Source organism: Pleurodeles waltl, chromosome 9 (genome assembly GCF_031143425.1).
Source record: "Pleurodeles waltl isolate 20211129_DDA chromosome 9, aPleWal1.hap1.20221129, whole genome shotgun sequence".
Taxonomy (NCBI): domain Eukaryota; kingdom Metazoa; phylum Chordata; class Amphibia; order Caudata; family Salamandridae; genus Pleurodeles; species Pleurodeles waltl.
Window position 1 is genome coordinate 614,633,002 of NC_090448.1, and position 19,328 is coordinate 614,652,329.

At 43.8% G+C, this 19,328-nt stretch overlaps 1 protein-coding gene across 4 annotated transcripts in view; it reads right to left on the reverse strand.

Annotated features, from left to right (window-relative positions):
* DHX34 (DExH-box helicase 34) overlaps positions 1-19,328 on the reverse strand; it is a 387,340-nt gene that overhangs the window by 346,098 nt on the left and 21,914 nt on the right. For all 4 annotated transcript variants that reach the window (XM_069207613.1, XM_069207612.1, XM_069207614.1 and 1 more), the window contains one exon: positions 6,762-7,073. In XM_069207613.1, the coding sequence (XP_069063714.1) occupies positions 6,762-7,073 (312 nt within the window). The remainder of the gene's footprint in view (positions 1-6,761; positions 7,074-19,328) is intronic.

Sequence of the window (19,328 nt, forward strand, 5' to 3'; positions counted from 1 at the left end):
ACAGTAAGTGATGATGAGTCACCTCCGGAAATTAGGAGGACTCTGTGCTCTCCTTTTAATTGACTTCAAGAGGCTTTTGATTCTTTCCACTAGATCTTCCAGAACGGGGTTAATGACAGCATTGCGTTTCTCTATTCCCAATCGTCAGCACAAGTGCTAATCAACAAGTGCTATCGGTCCCTTTCCTTATCCATCTTGGAATTCAATAGGGTTGCCCACTGCTTTTTATCCATTCCGCAATGGCCATAAAGCACCTCACCAGGCTAGTGCAAGGCCCAGCTCTGGGAATGGAGCTCTGGAAATGATAAACACATCATATTTATCTGTTTTTAACTAAACTTCAGCTGTTGGGACCCAGATCCCTCCACCTCATTGATCTGTATGAAGAGGTCTCCAAGTGAATAAGGCTAAATCCCTATTAGTTGCTGTCCAGGGTGATAATGACAACATTACATGGCACACATCGATTCCATACATCGTCTCAGCTGTCAATATTTGGGTATTTACATAGCCCAGGCCTGATGTGGAGCCTTAAACTTACCCCTTACTTGATCAAAACCAAACAAGAACTTCTACAATGGGCCCTTTTGGCACTTACTATATTTGAGAGGTGCCCTCTTCAAAATGATGTCAGTCCCCCCCCAATCCTTTTACATCCTCCAAAATTATCCACTAATAACCCCTAATGATTGGTTACGTGTTCTTACGTCCACAATTCAGACATTCTTCTTGGGCGGACGATGGCCCCACATTGGAATGGACAAGCACAGCCTCTTAGGCTACTACGGTGGCATGGGAATGGCGGACCTGTGCCTTTCTTTCCACGCAGCACACCACTTAGTTATCAACAACTGGCAGCACAGTGGTGCACCGGACAGAACTCTCCTCCCTGGAACTAGACAAGGTGATGGGGCTGCTTTATGGCGACCAGATTTCAAAAGACATTCTGGAGGTTGCCAAAGTCACCTTCCTGCACGGGCACAGGGAGCTGCACTTCACCAGGTGGGACAAAATGCTCACACAAAAAAGCCCACTCTGGTGCGGTGGCCACCTACACTATACTACACACTTAACCAGCTTCTCTAATTGGGATACAACTGACATCACAAGCCTGGGAGATGTCTGACATAGTGATCACTGCACATTATCAACGACCTCGAACTCCACTTCAGTTTGTCCCGGACCAAATTTCACACATTCCTACAACTCCGCCATGCCCTTACCAGTAACAACATTCCATTGACTGACTTCCCCGGATACAATCCCCTCAAAGCCAAACTCTTGTTGAGTGACATCTGGAAGGGCGGCACCTCCCAACTATACTGCACACTTGTGCTTAATGCATCTGATTGTTTTGCCACCCTCAGACAAAAATAGGAAGAATGGGTCGGCCCTCTGGAGGACTCCGACTGGCAGGATGCCCGTATGCCCACTCTAAAACTTGCAAACGCCTCTCATTTTCGATTAATTTAATTTAAATTACCTGCACATGAAATATCTCACCCATATCGAACTGGTGAAAAAACACAGCCCACCTGATTTAACTGCATCTGGCCACTGCAGATTTCTTCTATACAGTCTGGCAATCTCTCAGAATCGCTGGCAACTGGCACAGGATTTGGTGCCGTCCTCATATGAGTCCTCTATCAAGCGACTGATTTGACTACCCAAATTGCATTGTTGGGTATCCTTGAGGGGCTGGGGGGCACCTGGATTGAGCAGACTATGGTGGGTATGACCACCCTAGTTGTGAAACGTGATTTAACCAGCAAATGGAAATCCTTAACCTCCCCCACCTCCTTTCCATGGCTTTGGTCTCAGCAATCTGGATTCTTGAATGTCAGACACACAGGACCTGACCTATGTATACTGTGTCCTACTGGCTATTGCTGGAAAGCATTGAATAGATATAATAAAGAAATATAAGGGACAATATCTATGTGCATCAGTATCACCAAACACTGCAACTGTGCGCTTTCTGCAATAGATTCCCTCCATGATATCTTTAATGGTTCTACTGAAGGCAAGCTGTAAGATTTCCCAAACAGATTTTTTGAAGAGTGGCTGCATGTATGTCCAAGGAGTAAACAAGAAGACTGAATGAACAGGAACTCGTGTACATCTGAAGAAAAATCAGTACACGTTTAGCCCATATATTTGTAGAGTACCTCATAATTATTGTCTGCTGGTCAATTTTTAAATATTACCTGCAGGTTAAATAGTTGAAGTAACTCACAGAAGTTACTCTTTTCCAGTATATACAAAAGGCATTATGAAAGCCTTGATGCAGACACTGATTCTCCTAAGCTAATACCCTACTATGAAACACATCCATAACCAGGAACTTTCCCTGGTTCAGATATTTTTCTTTACATTCACTCCACATTTAGTAGATATACCAAGAGGGAGTTTGGGATGGGGGTGTAAAAGTCTGGTTTATTTAAATCAAATAAAACGTTGTCATAAAAACAAATGTTCCTGAGGATCTGGTCTGGATAACAGATCCAAAATATGTTTCTTCAGAAGTAGTGTAGACTAGGCGATGTGACTACAATCAAGAGGAATTTGATAGTACAGAGCCATGATCCACTCTGAGCCCATACAACATGAGCACAAACACCATACTGGGCAAAAGCTACTATTCCATATAGGACTTTGGCATGCAGTAGAGAACCCCATAAGTAATAGTGGCCTCAAAGGTTAAGGCACTGTACAGCTACCACTGAACTAAAGGGTTTTGTTTTATTCAACTATATCGCCCCACCTGTTAAGGCCCAGATTGTGGAAGGACCATCCACCACCCCGTGAAGGCTCAGAAATGAAGTAGGAAGAATAGTTTAATGGTTCATATGTATATGTGATAAGATCTTTGGCAAAATGAATCAGAACAACCAACGTTCATAACCATCAACTATGTATTTCTGAGTTAAAATCCATGACATCTCAGACAAATATACACATTTATAAACCGATGACACGAATTGTCATGCATCACATGGATACATGATCATTAAACCTATCCCAGATTTTCTAGACAATATAAAATCTAGCCATTTTGTACTATTCAAATACAAAAATAGGAGGACTTTGAAAACAATTACTCCGCAAATAATTTTAAAAGGAAACAAAGGAAGGTCAATAACTATTGATCATACATTCAACTTGTTCAAAACATGTTGAAAACAAGAGGTTGGAGCAATAATTAGAAAGTATTTGATTAAAAATCAACGAGCTTCATCTTCAAACGTGACTCAATTGGTGAAATTCAAGCCTAATGGGTTATCGAATTGTTTGGAATACCAGTCGTATCTGCAATTTCACCAGTTACAATACTTTGCTTATAACATTTTATGTGTTGGATTCAGTATACTTCAAGTTTGATGGATTCAGATTTACTTAAATTAGTATACACTTTGGTTATTTATGTTATATAAGCATAGGTAGTGGAAAATATTTATGAAGCACACAATTGATGCAAAAGCTCACATTTCCTGTGCTGGGCACTAATCACTAGTACTCCCTACAATTCATTCAAAATGTTATTTAGTCACTGGGTCAGTTATTTCTTCACAGGCTATACATTGAAACTGATACCATACCAACATCAATTATTCACATAACATCAATAATTGCCACGAAAAGATGTGTTTAGGCAAAATAGATATATTTCAAAAGAGTTAAAGTGACAGCAGGCACATTAATGGACTGGCAAATGTGGTTAGCCACTTGTAAAGTCTAAAAATCATGGAGTCTAAAGGTTGAAGAAGACACATTTTCCTAAGGATCTCATAACAGAGAGAGAATAGAAGGAACTGTGTTAGTGTATCTACAGCTTGATCATCGCAATGAAAAAAACAGCACACGGTTTATCAGAATGCTGTAGCATACTTAGCAATAGATTCGCCCATGAGAAGAACTCATACTTCAAAGTGAAAAAACATAGTTGAGGTATTAAAATTAAGGTAAATAAGGGTAATGTTCTCTTTGAAACATTGTTTTGTCATGCCACGAGCACAATCAATTTAAAACAAATAGCATCAGCAATCATTGCCAAACGTCTAAGGTAAAATGGAGATTTTCAGCATGAACTAACCAGCATAAACATTTTGGATTCCTAACAGTCTGAACCTGGAGCTAGTCTTGCAACAAATGGACTATGGGACGTGACCAGAGACACATCCAATAAAAGAAAAAACATGTTCTAACCTATGATGGGTAGCCATTGATACATAATGGAGCATGTAGCAGGTTTTGAATTGTAGAAATTATGTCATGAATTCCTGCACCTACAGACCTTCTACTGGCCCATATAAGGAGCCCGAGTAACTCGACCATAATTTTTAATTAAATATTAATGGCAATAACAATTCTCCTTTTTAGCTTATTTGGCTTTTTAAGAATAGCTACTACGTGTCAAATGGAAAAACAAAGTACTTAGTTGCAATGTTCCTTCTGGCTGGGTGCAGAGGACACATTTCTCGGCTTTACCGGAAAGTTGACAGTCTTCTTTATCAATGCAAAAGGAATATGTGAGGCCCTCTGTTAGTCTGCTGCTTCAGTTTATTGACTATACACGTTTAGTTATTTGTCATAGGCTCTGGCACCATTGTCTTGTTTTCCATTTGTCTGAATACTTCGCTTCATTAATAAGTTTCTTCTTTTTTGGCAACAGTTCATGACTTCTAGAGATTGGTATCCTATGGATGAGAAGCAGAGGAAGGGCTGCCATTTGCTTTATTATACTTACCACGGTTTAATAAAATATAGGAATTATTGTAAAATCTAAGGGACTGTAAGCAATGACAGGAAAGTAGAGAAATAGGGAATGTATAACTGGATCAAGAGGGAAAATAGAGACTGAAACATCCCCACTCAAGACCAGTCTGAATGAACAAAATAAGCAACAGGATGTCCAGTGGTTGAATTAGGTGGGAATGATCAGCTGAGTCACTTTCGGAAACGGACAGGTCATTTTCCCATAGTCCAAGCTTTGCACAGGACATGTGCGGCCAAGACTAGCTGGCCCAGTGACACTGTGACCACAATAGGACTGCTTCTTCCAATGTCAATATATGACAGTTGGATGACCAGCACTGGGTCTGCCTCTACTGGGGCAGCAGCAAAAGCGGAGCTCTTGATGCCACAAGCCTAAGTGCATCAAAAAGTCCTTTTGATGAGAAAACATCAGACCTTTCAGGTTTCAACACAGATGCGTGGGGGAGGAGAGAGCAGACATGCAGTTGGTTCGACATAGCTAGGGTAACTGCATAAGTGGTACTTTCAGAAGGACCAACCAACTTGCCCTTTTGGAACACAACGTAGGGTTTGAGGGAGAGGGACAGCAGTTAACATGTACTAGCTGAGATAACAACAGTAAGGAAAGCCACAATATTATCACTTAATGACACTGGGCTAAAAGTCCTTATGAGATAACTGAAATTGAATCCTAAATCGATGTAGTCTTCTGATAACAGTTGTTACAAATGTCAGCTAACCAAAGCATGTAGAAGAGAGCACACTTTATTCTATAGTGATCACGTGAGCTAGAAAACAGCTCCAAGACAACCTTCAAATCTCATCTGGTCAGGTATAAAACAAAAACAAAATATTGTCCAGACTGCAGAACAGTAGGTTTATTGCGTTCTACAAAGCCATGTGAGTATTTGCTGTTTTGTGGTACTCCGTGGCTGTCTAGAAAACCTCTAGGTACCCATGAGATAGATCTCAGGACTATCAGTCCAGGTATCAGAAACCAGGTGATTTAGCTCAGGTGTATAAGTGATTAGTTTGAATTCAAAAGTGAGAAACGCAATTAATTTGCTTTATTGTTTTGTAAAAACAATTTATTTTAAAAACAATAAGCACAGAGAAGATGGTTGAAAATCTCATTTAAAAAGTAATGTGTTATTTTAAAACCCAGGTCAAGTAGGGCCCCATGCCAAATGCTCCTGCAATTCTCATGGTGTTAGTAATGGAAATAAGCAGCCACACATGAATTATGAGAGAAGCAGGAACAGCACATATATGGTACTTTTCAACCAGAGATTTCAGCTGATTTAAGTGTGGAAAACGCTTTTCACCCTGTTATCCTGAGGAGTTTTCTATCTGGACCTCTTATAGTGCCTAGATGGGAAGAATCAGGTCGAAGAAAAAAAAACTGAGGATAAGTTTCCTTTTACCAACACTTCCTAGAGAGACTAGAGCCATATTCCATTTCATCATTGAACGGCAGGTATCCACTTTTCTTTAAAAAACATTATGCATCTTCTCAGCTTCTCTTTTAGAATGTTTACAGTTTTCAGTCATGGTATATGTTGCAGTACAAGGTAAGCCTCAAAAGGACCATTTAAATGTAATGTTTTAGTTACTGAAGTTAAGCTACTTCTTAATGGAGGGTACTCTTGTGCATTTCTGGCTCCACTGACAAAAAAAAAAGTTAGTAGGGGCTTCAGAAATCTAAAAAGAAAAGTCTTAAGGAGGCATCCCATAGGGAACACTAGACACAGTTCAATCATCTATTGACGTGGGTTTGTACTGCAACAATAAAATTTTGTTTCTCCTTTCTGCTACCATCAAAATACAAGACATGGGTGGGAAACAGGGTGGTGTAACCAACGCTAAACAAAGTCAGAGCCAATGTAAGAGATAATACTAGTCACCATTGAAATACTAGAGACATACGACTCCTCCTAAACTCATGAAAAATATGTGTCACCAAATTGCATTCACTAAAAACACCAGTCAATGTACACAGATCTCACCTGGATAGGGAAAAGCCGCCCAGGAACCTGGACCACTGGGGCTCCATCAAAGTATTTAGAGAAAAGCTTGATGTTAATGGTGGCAGACATGAGAATAATCTTCATGTCTTGGCGAAGAGACAGCAGCCGCTTTAAAACTCCCAGCAAGAAGTCACTATGCAGGTGTCGCTCATGAACCTCATCGATGATAAGGACCTGGTACTGCAGCAGCTCTGTTTCATGCTGAATTTGGCGGAGCAGCAGGCCTTCGGTCAAGAATATAATCTTTGTGGCTGTAGAACGAGTACTTTCAAATCGAATCTGGTACCCAACCTAAAAAAAAACAAAACAGTCTTCAATGGTGATAAATTACATTAAGGAATAGTTATTCCTATGTCACAACAGGGTTGTTAGCGAGGATGACAAAGCACGGTGACTAATGTGTACTCTTCAAGCCTATGAAAATCACAAATAAATCAGGATTGCATGAAAACTACACAAGGCATCTGTCAATGTGGAAAGCCTCCACTTAACACTATGCAGAATGGAATTTTCGCGATATGAAAAAAAAAAACTGATATGCACACTGCTTTTCTCACAAAAGTTACTAATTCTTAAGAAAAAGGGGCACGTGCATTTCCAAAAACTTAACTAGTTTCTACAAAATTGGTGCAGGCGTTCCACTCTAGAGCAAATGAAAACAATGTAATCAACAGATATTCGCTTCTGAATAGCTGACACTTTATTGCTGTTTTTGGCATAGGTTAATTTGTGGAAATATTGGATTAAGAGTGGTAGGTACCCACACTTAAGAGAGAAAATTATGGAATGAATTTACCACTGACAGCTCAATTACCAGGGGCTCTGTACCAACAGTGCATTAATACTGCACCTGATGTAACCTTACAATTACAGAAACGTTCTGAGTTGTGCAGCATGAATGGGGATTAACATGGAAATTAGTATCACTACACCGTTTGCATACATTCTGGATGATTTTCCAGACAAATACTTCATCTGCTTTTTCCAGACACTGCTGTGCTCAATACCTGGTACTTATGGCATAGGCAGTAGGAACTTCCCCAGAGAAATACAAGCTAGTCTCAAGTAGTACCAAATAACATTAAAGATAATAACACAACATACAAAAATGCCAGAACCATTTTTTTTTTTTTTTTTTTTTTTTTAAATCAAGCATACTTTAATACGCAAAATGATACAAATGGTTAAAATCGAATTAAGGGAACAAGAAAAGTGGATTTTCAGTTTTAAAGCAAACAGCATTACAACACACCAAAACACCAATTGAACAAGTTACTTACCTTCAGTAACGATTTATCTGGTAGACATATTCTAGTTGCAGATTCCTTACCTTAGAATTTCCCCCAGGCATCAGACTGGATCCAGAGATTTTTCTTCCAGCAGTACACTTGCGTGCCATCAGGTGGCGTCAGTCGACTTTGCGTCTGTCGTTGGCCTCGTGGTCACCCTGATGACATTGGGGGTCGTACATAGGCACAGCCTCGGTGCCGTGATGTCAGTTTCTTTTCACAACTTTCCACGCCAAAGCGCAGAGCCATGAAGAACACTGAAAATGGTGCGTCAGAACTAAGGCCTTGAAAAGGGAATCCCTGTCCCTAGAAATCAGTTCACCAGCGCGGAGGACGGGTGGGTGGGTAAGTAATCTGCAACTAGAATATGTCTCTACCAGATAAATCGTGCCAAGGTTAAGTAACTTGTTCATCTGATAGAAACTTCTAGTTGCAGATTCCTTACCTTAGAATAGATACCCAAGCAATTCCTTCCTCAGTGGTTTGCTGCAAACTAAGATCATAGTAAAAGGTCCTGAAGGACCGAACGACCAAAGTAGTCGTCTCTGTAAACCTGACTGTCCAGGTAGTAATGTTTAGTGAACGTCTGCAGGGATGCTTAAGTTGCTGCCTGGCAGATATCCAAGACAGGAACTCCGCGTGCTAACGCTGTGGTAGCAGCAGTTGATCTTGTGGAGTGAGCACACAAGCCCTCAGGGGGTTGCTTCTTTGCCAAAGCGTAGCACATTTTGATGCAAAGCAGTACCTATCGTGAGATGGTACTCTTTTTCACCGCCTTCCCTTTCTTCGCACTCACATATCCAACAAAGAGCTGATCGTCCATTTGGAAATCTTTGGTACGATTGCAGTAGAACGCCAATACTCTTTTTGGATCCAGACAGTGGAGTCCTCTTCTTGAGAAGGATGTGGGGGTGCGTAAAAAGTAGGCAAAGTGATAGATTGGCCTACATGAAAAGGTGTAACTACTCTGGGAAGGAAGGAGGTCCTCGCACGTTGCACCACTTTGTCAGGGTGAACAGACAAAAATGGAGGTTTTGAAGAAAGAGCCTGAGGCTCACTTACACTGCAAGCAGAGTTGATGGCACTAAGAGTTTTGAGAGTAAGGAGCTGTAAAGGACAATTGTGTAACAGCTCAAAAGGAGCACACATTAAGTAAGTAAGGACAAGATTGAGGTCCCATTGAGGCATGATAAATGGAGTGGGGGGGGAGAAATGGGTGAGTCCCTTAAGGAATCTACTAACAATAGGAGACTTAAAAAGGGAAGGTTGGTCTGGCAATCTAAGAAAGGCTGAAGTAACCGATAAGTAATCCTTAAGGGTGCCCAAAGCAGAGCACTTCTGGGCTAAAGAAAGGATGAACAAAAGAAACTCAGAGAGGGGAACGACAGACTTGTTAGTACACCATGCCACAAAATTATGCCAACAACAGGCGTATACCGTTTTGATGGAGGGATCCTGCCAGCCAAGATAACGTCACAGACTTTGGGCAGAAGGTCAAAAGCTGTCAACTGCTGCAGCTCAATCTCCACACATGAAGGCGAAGATTGAACAGGTTCGGGTGAAGGACCGCCCCATGTTGCTGCGACAGAAGATCCTCTCGAAGGGGCAGTCTGACTGAAGGATCTGTGGCCATGCTCAGTAGCTCTGGATACTATACTCTCCTTGCCCAGTCGGGGGCCACAAGAATTACTTGGGCCCGGTCGTTCTTGATCTTCTTCAGAACTCTGGACAGAAGTGGCATAGGCGGGAAGGCATAAAGGAGGCCTGAGATTCACTCAATAAGCGTCGCAGAGCGAGTATCGGCTTGGAAACTCCCAACACGCAGAAAAGCTGACATTGCATGTGCTCTACGGAGGCAAACAGATCTAGTCAAGGCTCTCCCCACTGCTGAAAGAGACCTTGCGCCACCTCCGGATGGAGACGCCATTTGTGATCGACTATGCATCAACGGCTGAGTTGGTCTGCTCTGGCGTTCAGAGACCCGCCAGATGTTAAACCACCAGGGTAATGCTCTGATGTGTCAGCCATATCCAGAGGCGCACAGTGACAAAGGATCCAGGACCCTACTCCGCCCTGTTTGTTGCAGTACCACATGGCAGTCTTGTTGTCCTTGGACACTTGCACCAATTTTACCTTTGAGAGAGGGAAGGAATGCTTTCAAAAGCAAACATGATCATCCGGAGCTCCAGAAGATTGAAGTAGAGTCCAGACTCCGCAAGAGACCAAAGACCTCTGATTTCCGCCTCTCTCATGTGGCCGCACCATCCCAGGAGTGACACGTCTGTCACTACTGTAGATCCAGTTTGGGAAGGGAGAGGGATCTGCTGTTTCCCAATCCTGATTCAAAAGCCACCACTGGAGATCTTTCGCAGTCCTCTCTGAGATCTGGACCACGTCGAAGAGATTCCTGTGCTGCTGCGCCTCCTGGAACTTCAAGCCCCACTGCAGAGTCCGCGTATGCCATCTGGCATGTGTCACTAGCAGAATGCAAGAGGCCCTAGCCTGAATATCCTGGACTCGCTTTTTTCGAGGATAAACTCAAAACTGCACTGTGTTCGGAATAGCTCAGATGAAAGAGAGAATCTGAGAGGGAGTTAAGTGTGACTTTGGCATGTTTATAGGGAACCCCAGCGTGTGCAGAAGGTTTGCCGTAATCTGAAGGTGGAAGACGACCTTCTGGGGCATGTCTGCCTTCAATAGCCAGTCGTCAAGGTAGGGGAAGACTGAAACCCTTAACCTGCACAGATGAGCAGCAACCACTGCCATCACTTTCGTGAGCACCCGAGGGGCGCTAGTAAGGCCGAAGGGAAGCACTGTAAATTGAAAGTGCTTGTGACCTACCACTAATCGCAGGTAGCATCTGTGGGCAGACAAGACAGGGATATGGAAATAAGCATCCATCCAGCGAGTCCAATGCTACCATCCAGTCTCCTGGGTCCAAGGCAGACAAGACCTGAGCCACAGTGAGCATTTTGAACTTCTCCTTCTTGAGGAAGAGATTGAGGACCCGAAGGTCTAGAAAAGGACATAAGCCTTTGTCCTTTTTTGGGCACCAGAAACTAGCGGGAATAACAACCACAACCTACTTCTGGCACAGGGACTCTCTCTATGGTTCCCTTGGCCAAAAGAGCCACGACTTCCTTGCAGAGAAGTGCCAGATGATCCTCCGGTAGGTGGCCATAGGATGGAGGGATGGTAGGAGGGGCATTCTCAAAGGGGGGGGGGGGGGGGGGAGTAGCCCCTTCAGACGGTCCGTAAAACCCACCTGTCCATTGTGATGGATTTCCAGCGGGGCAGGTGATTGCGAATTCTGCCGTCAACTGGTCTGAGATGGAGGGACTGACTAGGAAGGCTTAGAGACTGTAGCTGGGACAGGGGTGGACTGGGCAGACCTCTGGTTCCCTCTCCCACAAGCCTATGGGATTCCACGTTCCCGGTCATGCAGGAGCTGAGAAGCGTGGGCTGCACGGTGGATGGGAAAGGGGCGCAACAGGGAGCTCCTTCCGTGGCCACGAAAAGGGCAAAAGGAAGACTGTTTGGGACAAGGGGCAACCGAAAGGCCGAAGGACTGAGCAGTAGCCTGGGACTCCTTTACCTCTCAAGTGCTGAGACCACCTTGTCTCCGAAGAGACGGGTGCCATCAAACGGCATGTCCAGCCTCTTTGATTCCCTATCTGGGGGAGCAGATGGGAATGCGCCAGATGATGAGGATACTTGGATAACAAGGCTCTCAGGCGTGGGGACAGTAATTTAGGGTCGCACAGGGCAGGCCAATGGTGGTGAGCTATTGTCCTATTCACAGGAGTCCCTGTGCTGGATCTGGACCAAATACCCAGAAGGACATCAGCAAGGGCTTCATTAAAAAGGGAGGAGAGGCTCCGAAGTTAAAGCCCCAGGCTGAAGCCTATGTCAAGAGATTAGTCCTGACAGATACAGTTCGAGGCCAAGGACCTCAGCCGCCCTACTGATCACAACTGAATAGGAGGCTCCCTCTGCTGTAGCCACGGTAGGAGGAGAAATCAAGCTAGCGTTTGGAGAAGTATCCAGAACACTGGCTCGCCAAATTCCTGTGCCCAGTTTATGTTAGGATCATTCTAGCTGGAATTCATAAGGGCCCAGTGACCCCTCTAATCCCTCCTCACACTTGTACCAATAGGAAAAAAGGTCTGAATCTGACCTGGGATGAGTAGGCTCCAGCGAAGTCAGACGCGGCGTCAGCCGATGTCATCCTGGCTCAGGGTCGTCAGGAAGCAGGATTGTGTCGACGACTACTTAGCCGGCGCTGGGGAAGGTCGCGAAAATATGACCGGTGTCGGCACAGATCCGGCAGTGAATCCGGTGGAGGCCTCAGAGGCTGAGGCAGAATTCACAGGCGCGTAACCCGACCAGCCCTCAGCTAAAACCGCTAGGCCCCAAAGGCGCCACAGGGGGCTTGGACTGCCCAAATATGAGACGCATGGCCTCACAGAATTCGTTTAGTTGGGCAGGGGGTCACTACGGCTTCCGGAAACTCAAGGAGGGGTGGAGCGGAGCCAGAAGTAGACTCTGTGGATGGAGGCCTAGAGCGTCGGCACTTGTCCCGCATCACATTAGCCGAGTGACGGGGTGAAGTCGATTAATGTCTAGCCTTCTTCTTACCCGAGGGACCCCAAGACTTCGAGGACGAGTGGTGGTGACTCCATTAGAGGTCTCAAGACCTTCCTCTCGAGCGAGATGAGGAGCGATGCGGAGTCGAGCGCTGGGCTGCCATGAGTTTTAGGGACTGCGCCCTCAAAGCCTTCGGGTGCATGGCCTGGCACTCGGAGCACGACTTCAGGACGTGGTCGCACTCCAAACACCACAAACAGACCTGGTGCGGATCTGTCACCGACATCATGTGGTGACAGTCCTCCATACTTTCAACCCAGTCTTTGGGGACATCCTCAACGCACCAAAAGAACATGACAAAAAGTGTTGAAATTGGTCAAAAAACGACCAGGATAGCTTTCTACAGATCAGTGTGGCATAGAAAGAAAAGAACTGACCTCACCAAGGCGCATCTATGTACAGTCCCGACGTCATCATGGTGACGACAACGATGGACGAGGAGTCGACCAACACCACCTGACGGCGCGCAAGGGTACTGCTCGAAGAAAAATCTCCAGATCTAGTCTGACACCTGGGGGAAATTCTAAGGTAAGGAATCTGCATTTCTAAGGTAAGGAATCTGCAACTAGAAGTCTCTATCAGATAAAGCTAATATTTGTGATAGACCGTGACCCTAGGTGCAATTTCAGGTTGACCGAAATGGAGCTCAAGTCAGGGAAAGTTTGTTGGTTCCGGTGGTCAAAAAATCTTTACTTTTAGACTTTTTGGTTTTCAGTTTATTCCAACCAGGTGAGGTAGGGTGCAAAAGCCTGCAAGTGTACAGCAAAATTGGAGGATTTGGCATCAAGCTACCAATGAAGCCTTTACTTTTGGTGCCGAAAGTTTACAGTGTAGCAAAGTTAAAATTCATAGGAGTCTGGAATGCTTTTTCACTGTGATGATTTTATTTTTTACTTTACCTTGGTCCCAAGTCTTATATTGGCTCTCAGATTTCTCCAATAGGGCAAGGCAGGAGTCAGCAAGTGTCCCATGAGTTAGATTACATCTTTGTGGAAGTCCTGCGATAACCTCAAACTCTGCTGGAAAATTCTCTCAGTCTTCCAAAAAGGCCAGTCCTTAATAAGTGAGGATGCACCTCTCTCTGGGAGCTTGTGGTTCCATATCCCAGTCCTCCAGAGTTCGAAACATGACTACGATCTAATTCTTCTTGATGCTGGGAAAGTAACGCCTGATCTATCCCAAAGCTACCAGGTCCTGAGAGAAGGCTTCTAGGGTACAGGTCTTCACAGTCAGGGCTTCCACAGGGTACAGTGCAGTCCACTTCCGAATGGAAAGCCGGTTCTCCCCCCCACATAATGTGCCCTTCTTTAGACTTGTATGCACCTAAGGCAGTTCACAGCGGGCATGCAGTTTGGTACTGGACAGAAGTCCCTGCACCTGGGCTCAAGTGGAAAGAAGGATTCATGTCAAGCTTCCTCAGGGGAAGGTCAGGCAGGATTTCTTTCTTCTGATGTTTCTTACACACCCAAGAACCTTTCCACCAGCTGCTGGAGGGTGCTATTTCCATCCAGAAAACTAGCAGGGTACTGGGAACTTCCCTACCCTGTAGGGACATGTTTTCTTTAATTTTTAGCCTGTCCCACTTTTATACATTAAGCACCAAACCCTGTGGTGTTAATGTCTACATGTATATTTTCCTACATGACAGAGAATCTTTCTTCTGACATGACCTACTGCATTGTTTCATACTGGATACCCCATTAGGCACAATGGTTTATGTGGTTATACAAGTGGATGGTGTAACTATGCACTGCAGCTCACATATAACATTTAACTTCCAAGCAATTGGTACAGTTCCTACTCTAACTTACCATGCACTTACTGGAAAGTTAAGAATGGCAATTGGATGCAACCATATTTAACTTAAGTTTATGCGGGACAGACAACATCCACTGTGACTATGAATGCAGTGCGATAACACACGTAATAGTGTGGTGAATCCTTTTTAGTTTCCCACTGGGACACAGGAGTCAGCTTAGCCTTTGGCGTGCAGGCCTGTTGCCCTTGTCACCTAGTGACCTTTTACCTACTTAGCATGCTCTGTTTTATTCCATTTATGTTATTATTTCTTTTAGCTTTCACCAATGCTTATATTTTAGAGGACATGTTTTACTTTTCATTATCAGTGCCATTCTGAGAAGGCGTCATTATCGGCGGCACGATCGGTGATACATGTAGGTATTGTCATCATGTCCGGTTCTCACTTACGTGTGTTAGAACATCATATGCACTTTAGGGATTGTTAAGGCAATTGCCACATTATCAGTTGTTTAGGAACCTACCTAGTCAGGGATCCTACATGATCTGTTTAAATACACCTCACAGAGACAAGATGCCATCTATGCTGCACGTCACCTCGCTGCTGAACTTAGCTTTGTGTCACCACGGAGTCTGACCTAGCGACCTCATTCTAAGGTAGCAACTGTTGAGGGGCACTTCTCATGGACATGGTACTGGCAAATTAGGTTTATCATACCTAGCTCTCATTAGTTTAGAGATTAGGTTCTCTTTGCTAGGAATTTTACATCTCAGGTTTATTGCAAAATGAGGGTGGGGATGGAAGGGGATCCTTTACAACTCTCATCTTCATAATTATGCTTCTTTTATTATTCGTTATCCTAATCATTGCAGCTCATACATTTTTACCGTAGATTGCAGTTTTATCAATAAATATAAATATATTGAAAACTCTCTGGCATCTCCTTCATTGTCTGTGTGACTGAGACTTATTACTAACATGAGAAAAGTGTAACTTCCGTTCCTTCACGACTCGCCTGAGATATCACAATCCAGAGTGCATGCGCAAGGCTGCCAGAATCACCTTTTACTGTTTGGATTTTTGGGGAGGTACTGTTGGTGGGCCAGAAGGGTTGGGCCGACAGTTGCAACTTGTTGTAGAAAGGGCTTAGTCACCTACAAACAAAAGAGCTGCCATCCCTAAACCAGCAGTCTCGACTAGGAGCGAGAGTTCAAACAGGACATGGCACCACCAATGATGGTGTTTTGGCACTAATTTACGGATATCCTAAGTATCTCCATCTCACACGCAGCAGGTACCCTATGAACCCTTATACGAAGATGTCCGTGGTCTTGGGGATATATCTCCTGAGCTGAATAGAGAGCACCTAACTAGGCTGTATAATGTTCAAGCTTGAATTCTTAAAAGGACTTTCTCCCCAATTGGTGTTCCATCTTTGCATCCATTATTCAACATAGCTAACGCCATAGACATTTCAGAAAATGTCAGACGTGCATTAACATCTAGATGCCCATAGCTTAACAGATGCAGGAAGGGAGGTCACATTTATTGTGGAAGCTAATGAAGCTTACCAAACAGAAACATTCTATTCCTGGGTCACCGTTCCTGAAAAAGATGACAGCACACATACATTTCACACACATAAAATATTGAATTTAACGCAGCAGTAGAAATACCGCTGTCTTATCAAGAACATCAAAATTGGTCAAATGGCACCCTACCACATATAATACAACCCATGAGGCTAGGTCCCTTAAGTAATGACAGACCAACGTGACCTATGTTTGCCACATACACACAACATGCTGGCTTACAGGCAATGCAAATAGCTGATGTATGCGCACTTTATAATGAGCCAGTACAACTTTACACATGTCTAGTACAATTCGCTATGTGGACCTTGAACACCGCCCCAACAGGGGCTGCGCAAGTTGGTCACCAATTGGCCGTTGCCAGGATTAACCTACAAACAGTACATTCTATCTTGGACAAAGCATCCACAGAACGTAAGAAGATTCCATTCTGGATAGCTCAAAAAAAATAACCAGCTGGAAGCAGTGCCCCATACGGGACCCCAAAATAAACATAATATTCTCACAATGAGCTTGCCGTTCAGCATGGTTCCCTCAGTGGACGGCTGCACCACGTGAGGTACAGTCTTCGCTACAATTTACACTACCATGCAAGGTACCCCGACATTTGCCAACTTACTGGAATAGTTTAAACAAATTCAAAATGAGCATGGAACTGCTCTAGCACTAGATATGGGGAAGAAACGGATGTGTAACTTCAACAGTCTCCTCAATAATACTCAGTAACATTAAAGGGGAAGAAGTAGCGTTGGCTGTTCGTCAGCGGCTCTGGGAGATTCCACAGTTGGAACAGATGCATCAAATACCGAAAATTATTTCCGACAACTATACTAGTAAAGGACAAAATACTTTGGGAGTCAAGCTGAAGAAGCCTGAAATTCAGAGTACCACCCCTAAGGACGGTACTAAACAAGCATAAGAGGGTTCCAAAAAATGCTGGGATAATCAAAATCAAAATAAAGACAGACATCAGAGAGCAGACTCTCTGCATCCAGAAAGCTCAGAAAGGAGATATAATTTCAGAAATAGAGAAACTTTAAAGGTTCCTGACAGATATACTGATACATGTCTATTTCGTTCCTTTCAGGACATGCTGGATAGATGGAGTGAGAGTGAGCTACGTGAAACAGAAGAAAGACTCACAACTTTACTCGGACAAGAAAGAGGACAAATCCCCACAACAAAGGCCACAATTCAAAAAGGAGAGGGTGGAAGCGATTTCAATAACACATGCCAGCAAACTTGAGAACATTGCTGAGAAACAAGATGTGGGCAGTGACCATGCTGGACAGTGCAGCAGAGGTCACAATATGCCACCCAAGTTTGAAAGATCACCTAGATGTCACAGCAACTAATGACTTTCTTGTAGACCACGGACGGGAGCGTTCTCCCACCCGGCACGGTTTATGATTTAAATATCCAAATTGAGGGAGACATAGAGTGCACTATAAGTGTAATCTTTGGGGAAGAATTTAATTGTGATATCCTATTGGCAGAGAGTGACTGGCCACCCGAGTACGTCAGCAAGCTCCCACATGTGGAAGATGTTATTTTGCCTTCCTTCAGAGATCTTCTTCTGGATGCAGTAAAAGAAGCCTATGCTGTTGACTGGGCTTTGGCGCAGGCACCAGAGCTGTACCGCAACCACATAGGTTGGGATAAGGATTCCCCCTACCATGTAATACCAAGTTCAGCCCCAATATCCTGTTAACCATGACGCTAAAGCTCCAGTGAGAGAGACCCTCAGTCAGCTTGAGTACCAGGGAGTAATACAGCCCTGTCTCTGCAATGAATAACCCGTTATTGCCCATTGCGAAACCAGACCATTCATATAGAATAGTCATACATTATAGACACTTAAACAACTACGCACGCACATATGCAATACAAAATGCACACAGCACCGCACTAATTAACAATATAGTGCGTAAAAAATTACAGCACAATCTTGGTCATTTCCAATGTTTTTTCCTGCCAAAACGTAGCGCATGATAGTCGGGACCGGAGTGCATTCTCACTTGGCTCACAAAAACGCTTTTGCCGTTTGGCACAGGGCTATAAGAACATCCCACGATTGTTTTCTGTCTGTGTAACATCAATATTGCATGATATCAATCCTGAGGCATTGTCCTATGTGAAAGACATCTATCTCACAGGTGACGACATCAACATTCGTCTCGCCAGGGTCGACCGGTTCATTTTAGGATTCCCCACCTTAGGCTACAAATTAAATTTTAAGAAAACTAAAAAAGCCTTTCTCTGTGTATTGTTTCTGGGATACAAGCTATCAGATAAGGGCAAGGGTCTTGCCCCACACTTTTTAGAAAAATGCGCTCAACTTCAACAACCAAATACCAACAAGAAACTGCAGTCATTACTTGCGTTACTGTAACTTTGGCAGAACTTACATACTAGATTATGCACAACGCATACAACCACTCTATGATTTAATTCACCCAGATTTCTCAAGCAGACACTGAACAGTTGAACACATGCACACCCTTAGAGGATTGCAGCAAGACATTCTAGAAGCAAAATACTTACACACACACACACACACAATAACAAAACAAATTTGGTCATTAGAATAATTGCTGGTGCCATCAGGTTCACCTATGTCATCTTTAATGAGGGCGACACGGTGACTATGGCAAATAAATCACATTTATACTCCAACGCATAACGCTCTGCAGCCACAGAAAAGGTCCTGACTGCTGGAGAGATGTCTGTCATCAAGGAGAGGCCACTTGCCCAAAGGAAACACATTATTGTCGTTAACGCGGTGCCTTAGGAGCTGTTACCAAAGCAAGCATTTCTAACACTAAAGCATTACATCCACGCTGGATTCAATGGGGAACCTCCCTGACTGCCACTGATGTTGATTATATATTTGACCCAAAACTTCAAATAGAAGAATTTCTCTAATATGAACAGGAGTACCCACACCTACTCACATCTTGCCAATTGACAGATATCAAGCTGTCAATTACACTGATAGTTCAGCACAATCTGCTGTAGTTACAAAACATCAATACTCAGCCACTTGCGCATCTGTGAGGGGAGCGATGAAGGATGGAGTATTCTTCCCTCAACATGACTACACAGACCCCGGGGACTACATCACTCAGTTGGCTGAGCTTAAATCTCTTATCTTGACACTGGAACACATGGATCCACAACATCTCATATTGATTGTGTGTAATTTGTATAACTGTGTCTCAATCATTGGTGGCTGATTGGGTTCAGAGGCTCAAAAGGG